The sequence below is a fragment of the Pseudomyrmex gracilis genome, unplaced genomic scaffold (genome assembly GCF_002006095.1).
Source record: "Pseudomyrmex gracilis isolate BER0280 unplaced genomic scaffold, ASM200609v1 scaffold_2696, whole genome shotgun sequence".
Classification (NCBI taxonomy): domain Eukaryota; kingdom Metazoa; phylum Arthropoda; class Insecta; order Hymenoptera; family Formicidae; genus Pseudomyrmex; species Pseudomyrmex gracilis.
This window is the reverse complement of record NW_018023280.1, coordinates 6,355-13,324: the sequence shown is the minus strand read 5'-3', so window position 1 is coordinate 13,324 and position 6,970 is coordinate 6,355. Positions and strand designations below refer to the sequence as shown.

The 6,970-nt window shown below is 35.0% G+C and overlaps 2 protein-coding genes across 6 annotated transcripts; one reads left to right on the top strand and one right to left on the bottom strand.

The window, feature by feature from the left end:
- Positions 1-1,123: 1,123 nt before the first annotated feature.
- LOC109862940 (NADH dehydrogenase [ubiquinone] 1 beta subcomplex subunit 1) lies at positions 1,124-2,847 on the top strand. 4 transcript variants are annotated; one of them, XR_002251258.1, is made up of 3 exons: positions 1,527-1,779; positions 2,017-2,436; positions 2,555-2,847. XR_002251258.1 is itself a non-coding variant. In XM_020443109.1 (2 exons), the coding sequence occupies exon 2, from the start codon at positions 2,190-2,192 to the stop codon at positions 2,373-2,375; it is 186 nt and encodes a 61-aa protein (XP_020298698.1). In that variant the 5' UTR covers positions 1,124-1,242; positions 2,017-2,189; the 3' UTR covers positions 2,376-2,480. The 4 variants fall into 4 exon arrangements, 3 of the variants coding, with proteins under 3 accessions (XP_020298698.1, XP_020298699.1, XP_020298697.1); XM_020443109.1 differs by lacking the exons at positions 1,527-1,779; positions 2,555-2,847 and adding an exon at positions 1,124-1,242 and having other exon boundaries at positions 2,017-2,480; XM_020443110.1 differs by lacking the exons at positions 1,527-1,779; positions 2,555-2,847 and adding an exon at positions 1,308-1,446 and having other exon boundaries at positions 2,017-2,480.
- LOC109862939 lies at positions 2,799-5,367 on the bottom strand. Of its 2 annotated transcripts, none has more exons than XM_020443107.1 (2): positions 5,037-5,367; positions 2,799-4,939 (listed from the first exon to the last, which is right to left on the bottom strand). In XM_020443107.1, the coding sequence occupies exon 2, from the start codon at positions 4,825-4,827 to the stop codon at positions 2,818-2,820; it is 2,010 nt and encodes a 669-aa protein (XP_020298696.1). In that variant the 5' UTR covers positions 4,828-4,939; positions 5,037-5,367; the 3' UTR covers positions 2,799-2,817. The 2 variants fall into 2 exon arrangements, with proteins under 2 accessions (XP_020298696.1, XP_020298695.1); XM_020443106.1 differs by having other exon boundaries at positions 5,102-5,367.
- Positions 5,368-6,970: the final 1,603 nt, after the last annotated feature.

The window sequence follows — 6,970 nt, the reverse complement described above, 5'->3', positions numbered from 1 at the left end:
TTGCAATTATTCTATCAAATTGCTAACAGAAGGTTAGAATGTCATTTTTTGTTGCACAGTGTCTGTACATACCTATTTTTCTATCATAGGTTTTATGTCCACTTTCTCCACTTCTGAATAAGCTTCAGATAAGATACAATATATATTTTTATATATTTCTTCAAAGAATAGCTATCGGGAGATATAAGAAAATCGGCCTTATACGATAAAGAATACGATATATATAGTAACTATCGACGCCATTTTGTTTCAGATTAAACATTGGCCAGACTCTTATTTCCAGGGACTCTAGTCTGCTTCTGCCTCTAGCGCTTGCGCAGCTTCTCTCGCATACCGCTCCCTCTCTTGGCGGTCCTCGCCCAATGGGATTTGATCGTGCGCCTGCAGTTCTGCCGTCGGTTGCATTTGCACCGTAACATTTGGGCTTCAGGTCGGCACCGTACTAGCAATATAGGAGTATTATATATATGGTTTTGCCGAAGTTAGCGCTACGTAGCGCTACGTAGCGGCTTCATGTAGCAGTTGCAACTGCTGCGTTAAGCCTGTTCTACATTGATCGCAAGCGCAAACGCAAGGAACAGTTCTGGTAGAATTGACGAATCGTATTGATCAAATCAGCCAATTGACCAGCGTGATTGGTCAATTCTACGAGATCTATACCTTGCGTTTGCGCTTGCGATCAATGTAAAACGGGCTTTACTTCTGCTGGACAGTATTGCTACACGCAGCATGTTCTAAGTAGTGGCCGCCACTTTTGTAAGCGCAAATATGTTTGTATACAAATCGCCGTTATATTCTTCGGTTGCTAAACTTTGTTTTTTAATTATTTATAAAAATGGCAAAAAAGTGTCAAAGTATTACAAAAATTGCGGCCACTACTTAGAACATGCTGCGCGTAGCAATACTGTCCAGCAGAAGTAACGCAGCAGTTGCAACTGCTACATGAAGCCGCTACGTAGCGCTAACTTCGGCTAAACACACCCTTTGACTCGAAAGAATTATCTCTTCGTTTTCGTACGTGTCGATTTCATTGGAAATGCTGCCGTAACGTTGTCTTTCTCTCTCTCTCTCTCTCTCTCTTTCTCTCTCTCTCTCTCTCTCTCTCTCTCTCTCTCTGCGCTCAACAGCTAAAGTCAAATATGTCAAATTTCAATTTACACTGATTGTAGAAAAAGTTTTCGATAATAAGCACACGTCTATCAAATACTTGTAAAAAATTGTTCTTTTTACTTAAAGCTGTCTGTAAGTTTTTCACTTTCTTTGTTACAAAATGTTTCGACATTAATTATCGTAGATTTGTTAATTTATAAATTGTGTGCACTCATAATCGCATTTTAAACGCATAAAATATAAAGCACAACTAAGCACAATACAACTAAAAAACAAAGCAAACAAATCAAATAACCTAAGCGTATAAAGTAGAAGAGATTCACTGAGTTATGTTAGGTATATAACAAAATTATTTACGCGCGATAGTGTCGTTCCATTCTTAACCTTTCAAGATTATTCCGAATTAAGTTTGATGAATTTCGATCGGTCGTGCCGCAACTGCAAAAACGATTTTCTTTCCTTGCGATGTTGATTTTGTTTACTCGGAAGATTTTTTGGAATTTTATTTTAAGTTTCGATTTTTCGCAAAGAAATGACAACGACGAGCGCCGATTGGGTAGCGGCTTGTTCAAGTAGTGTGATCGTGACACGCGTTACATAACAATCGAAACGTGTGATATTAACCTTTGACGCGAGCAATTTTAACAAAATCAATGCAGCTCGCAGGACGTAAGATACTCGTTTGTCGTTTTAAACTTGTTGCGTTATTTTCGTTCTTCAAAATAATAAACAGTCGAGCCATTTTATTCACGCGTTGTTTCTTGCCCTCATGGTTAAGAAATCTAACCTACACTCTTCTATTTCTGTTTCTTCAATCGATCTTCTCTTGTGTGAACATAACAATACAAAAAGATCACCGATTTCATCTGCTTGTAATATTTATAAGCGATTTTTCAAATGTTACAGGTTGATGGATTCTTCTCGTGTCAAAACTGTCGGAACTCTGGTCAAGCGGAATTTGATCAGTGTGCTACTGCCTTCATTTGTCATATTTACAATCTACGCCGATTTGAGACACACTGCTCATTGGAAGCAGCAACAACTCGCCAAACAACAAAAACAATAAGATCGCGACAGCGATGGGTGCTCTGTCACATAGACACATTTGGCCCAAGTACTTGATGCTCATTTTCCCCTTCACAGGATTTATGATTGGATATAAATTAGAGAAGGCGGAAGCATTGAGGCTGACAAAGTTTAGAGATAAATCGGCACTGTATGGCAGAGAATTAAAACCAGGAGAGCCACCTTCTTGGCCATATTAATTTCATGATCTTAGTTTGGATAAAGTATGGTAATCCTCAAACATTGTGGAATTAGTCTCATGTAAGTTAAGAAATAAATTAATTGATGGTTAAATGAAACAAGAATTTCAAAGTAAAAAATTTCCTTAATACATTTAAGTGACGTTTTCTGGTTGTATATATAATCTGTTTTTCATTAGCGCAAAGTAGTACATGATAAAAATGTAGAAAAATGAAATAATTGATGAGAGTTGCAATAAATAGGCTACAAGCACAGAATTAAAATGAATTTAAATTCATTAAATTATGTTTATTAAATTTAAGGTGAGATTATTAGAATTCTTAGAACTTCAAGTTGGAGTTATTAGCCTCCATAAATTCTTTTAATTGCAAATTTAACAAAATACTAATATTTAGATTGTCAAATATTGGTTTTAAATATTTTAACAATAATGTAAACATGTTAACGAAATATATTCTTGAATATTTTTTTCTTCGAGCTTTTCTTGCTTTTTCCTTTGACAATATTGCACTCGAGATTTTCTTTGTTGTCTGATGGTTTTGTTGTTGCTAAAGTATATGCTAAACGCTTCTTTTGCAACCACTCGTCCATTTCTATATTACAGGAATTTGGTCTGGTTGTAGGAATACTGTCTGGTTTACGGATGTGTTTGTCGTCAACTTCCAGATTGAGATAAGAAAATACTCCTTGGTTGTGAGAATCGCATTCCGCTTGAATATTTCTCGGTGTTTGATTCACAAGTCCATAATGCTGGAACTTTGTGTTCTTATCCTGCGAAACTTGTATATTCTCGCTGAATCGCCGCAGAACTTTCTCTTCATCTATATTATACTCGAGTTTTTCTTCGACGTCGATTGTTTCTTGCGATTTCGAAGCGATCGCATTATCTTTCAGTTTGGTACACCGTACACTCGTCGATCTCGCGAACGCATTTGGCTTTTTGTAAACGTGTGGGAGAAATTGTTCCGATGTCCGCACAAAGGACGAATCACCGGGATCAGCTGATAAGGTTGAATTCAGGTCGTCGTAGGAAATCTTAGGCCGTTCTTTGTATCTCAAGCTAGAGTATGTACGAACTCTGGAATTTGCGATTGATAGGCAAGATTGTCTGGACGATGAATGTGCCCTTGAACGTCTTATTTTTATATCAGATCCTTTTTCCTCATATGTGTCAATAAGAGATTGAGGATTTCTCCACTTTTCTATTTTCGCAGATTCATTATTAGTCTTAAAATCATCAGATTTTTTAAGCTCACCGTCAAATTTTTCACACTCGTCAGACTTCTTGATCTCGTTGGATCTTCTGACCTCATCACGTTTCATGAAATCGTTACATTGTTTTATCTCGTCTAATTTATTGATCTCGCCAGATTTGATTTCGTCAGGATTCTCAGCTTGATGCTCATGCGGATGCTCGCCTGATATCTTATGCGCGCAAGATTTCTTAATTTTGTCAGATTTATACTCGTCAGACTTTTTAGCCTCGTTTGATCTTCTGATGTCATCAAGTTTCATTAACTCGTTAAATTTTTTAATCTCGTCAAATATATTAATCCCATCAAATTCGTCAGCTTCATATAGATGTTCATCCAATGTTTCATCCGATATTTTATGCACGCAAGGTCTTTTGAACTCATCAGATTCCTTGGACTGATATTGATGTTCTTTTGATATTTTAAGCTCGTCATATTTCTGTACTTTACCAGATAATACTTGTGCTACCATCAGTTTTCTATCAATGACTTGCATATTTCTTTGATATTTTAAATATTGGTCTACCTGCTTTAGTTTTTCATTCAGAATCCTTGCTGCGATTCTCAGCTCCTTCTGCATCATAAAAACTTCTTTCTCTTTCTTTTGTACGTTTATTTCCCGTTCCGTTAGTTCGACCTCCCATTGCTGTAGGATTTCGATTTTTTTCAAACAATTTCTCTTGAAAATTTCCAAGCTGATTTCTTCAGGCGGCACAAATGTCGCTGTACAACCGTTTTTGTAACCGTGTTGGCAAAAGTTACTTTGTTTATTGCTCACGGAATATTCGCTTCTCTCGTCAATATCCGGCAAGCTGTTAGTTTTCCTAAATTGTCTCGAAGGATACAATGTGTTACGCGATCCAATCGAAAAGTGATTCGGAACTTCAAACTTAAAGTTTTGTACGACACCAGGATTCTCATTACAATTAAAACAATTATTTTTTTTATCATAATGTTTATCTTCTTCGAACAGCGTGTTAAGTATAGTCTCACTTGTACGTTTTTCTGTGATTTTGTTTTCATCGATTGATTTATCATTTTTATCAGAGAATTTCACAAATTTTGTCATGTTATGCAAAATGAACGGCACTTTTTTCTCATTTAAATTACTTTCGGATAGGCGTGCATCTGTGATTTTCAATCGATTTGCAATGTGCTTGTCGATCTCATTATCGATCCATAGCGCGGGACTGTTCATTGTAAGCACGATATATGTCTCAACTCAAAGTTTGTTTTATCGATTCCGAGTTATTTGATTCGAGTCTCTGATTTTTTTTTTTTAATCGAAATATCGCGTAGATTAATTGTCTCTGCAAATAGAGATGCAATTCTATATAAAATATAAAGTGAAAATATTTTAAAACAAGCAATAAAATGTATAAGAGAAGTATTAGATATTTTTCTTACCAAAAATATGTGATCTTTAGGAGCTTGAATAATAAATTTATTAGACTAAAATTGTTATTGCGTACCAGTGCTGTCAGAATTGCCAGGAGTATATCATTCCTCCCGTGATGTTAAAACGTAACAACTTTCAAGAGATTTACGTGGATGCGCGTCACACGGCGGTGTTCTTTCAACTGAAACTTTCGTCCAACGTTTCGTTTGCTGATCCAGCGTTATTCCACTATATCCAATGAGCGACTCGCTATCTGTCCAGTTTAAATCTCAGCACCGCTGGACTCTACTCAGATACGAAACTTCTGGTATTCTACCTAAGTCTCCTGCTGTGTCACAAAGAAACCTGAGTAGGTAGAAGCAATTTCTCGGCTCGTAAATAAAGACATTGTAGTCGAAGAAAATTCTAATAAAAGAATTTGCTTGTAAGCAAATTGTCAAATAAGCAAGTAATATGATATATAATAATATATTTTAAGTACATTTGTTTTGAATATATTGGGATAGATAGAATATACAAAATTTATAATTCTAGGACGTTGTTTTTCAATTATACTACTGTAGTTTATCTGTTATTCGCATTTTTACTACGTTGCAATAGCTAATCAGAAAATGATCATAAAAAGTACACGCGTTTTTTATGTATATTATTTTTATAATTAAAAAAATCATATAATATTAAAAAATTTAACTATTTAAGTAACTAATTAATATATATATAGATATAATATAACTAAAAAATAAAAGTTTTTAAAAAATTTATTAAAAATTTATAACTGTAAAATTTTTACCATTTAATTCGTTTGTCACTTAAAAGAATTCAATTTTTCAAGTTTTAAAATCGTGCATAAAATTCAAGTTTGAGCTTTTAAATATTCGAATATAACGGAAAAGAGACAAGTGTTAAGGGCCTTCTACAATAAGATATTAGCAATAAATCAGAAGTCAGAAGCAAGAAATTGCTTCTGACTTCTGATTTATTACTAATCACAATCGATTATTCTTCTGTGATTTGACTGTGATTGGTCAATTTCTTGCTTCTGACTTCTGATTTATTACTAATATCTAATTGTAGAAGGCCCTTTACATATATATTAACGGTTTCTCTGCGCCATGTATAAAATTTCATTATGTACATGTGTGTACATGTTCATGTAAAACCTTTCGCACAATAGAAAGAATAGCAATAGCGATAGAAATAACACCAGTTTTACAGAGTTTATATTTATAAATAACGGTAGGAACAACGGAATCTAACATATAAAAATACACATGTATCAAGAAGATTGCAGATCAGAAAACGGAATAAGCAATAGGGATAAAATTTTCGACGAGTTGGGATTTTGTGTCTATTACTTAAGGGCCTTCTACAATAAGATATTAGTAATAAGTCAGAAGTCAGAAGCAAGAAATTGACCAATCATAGTCAAATCATAGAAGAATAATCGATTAGTCAATTTCTTGCTTCTGACTTCTGATTTATTACTAATATCTCATTGTAGAAGGCCCTTTAAGAGCCGTCTACAATGGAGAGTTGTAGGCCGTAATAGTAAGAAATTGACCAATCACAGACAAAGTACAGAAGAATAATTGATTGTGATTTGTCAGTTTCTTACTGTTACAGTCTAAAACTCTTCATTGTAGACGACTCTTAAGACATAAGAAAATCAACCAATCTAGCTTTTTGTTTTCATCCCTACTTCTTGGTCTAGAAAGTTTTGATTGGTTGATTCTCTTATGTCTTATGTGTTTGGCTGGATCATCATGCAGACACCGGCACTTTGACACCGAACGTTGATTGGTGAAAAGCAGATGGTGAGGGTAAATGGCAACCTTAATTTACCTTCTCTAACCGCTTTTAACCAATCAACGTTTGGTGTCAAAGCGCCGGTGTCTGCATGAGGGCGATGTCCCATTGAGCGGAAATCTATAGCGGAACGGAA

Coding starts and splice junctions, on each gene's coding strand:
- LOC109862940 (XM_020443109.1), top strand. CDS start 2,190: ATGGGTGCTCTGTCACATAGACACATTTGGCCCAAGTACTTGATGCTC.
- LOC109862939 (XM_020443107.1), bottom strand. CDS start 4,827: ATGAACAGTCCCGCGCTATGGATCGATAATGAGATCGACAAGCACATT.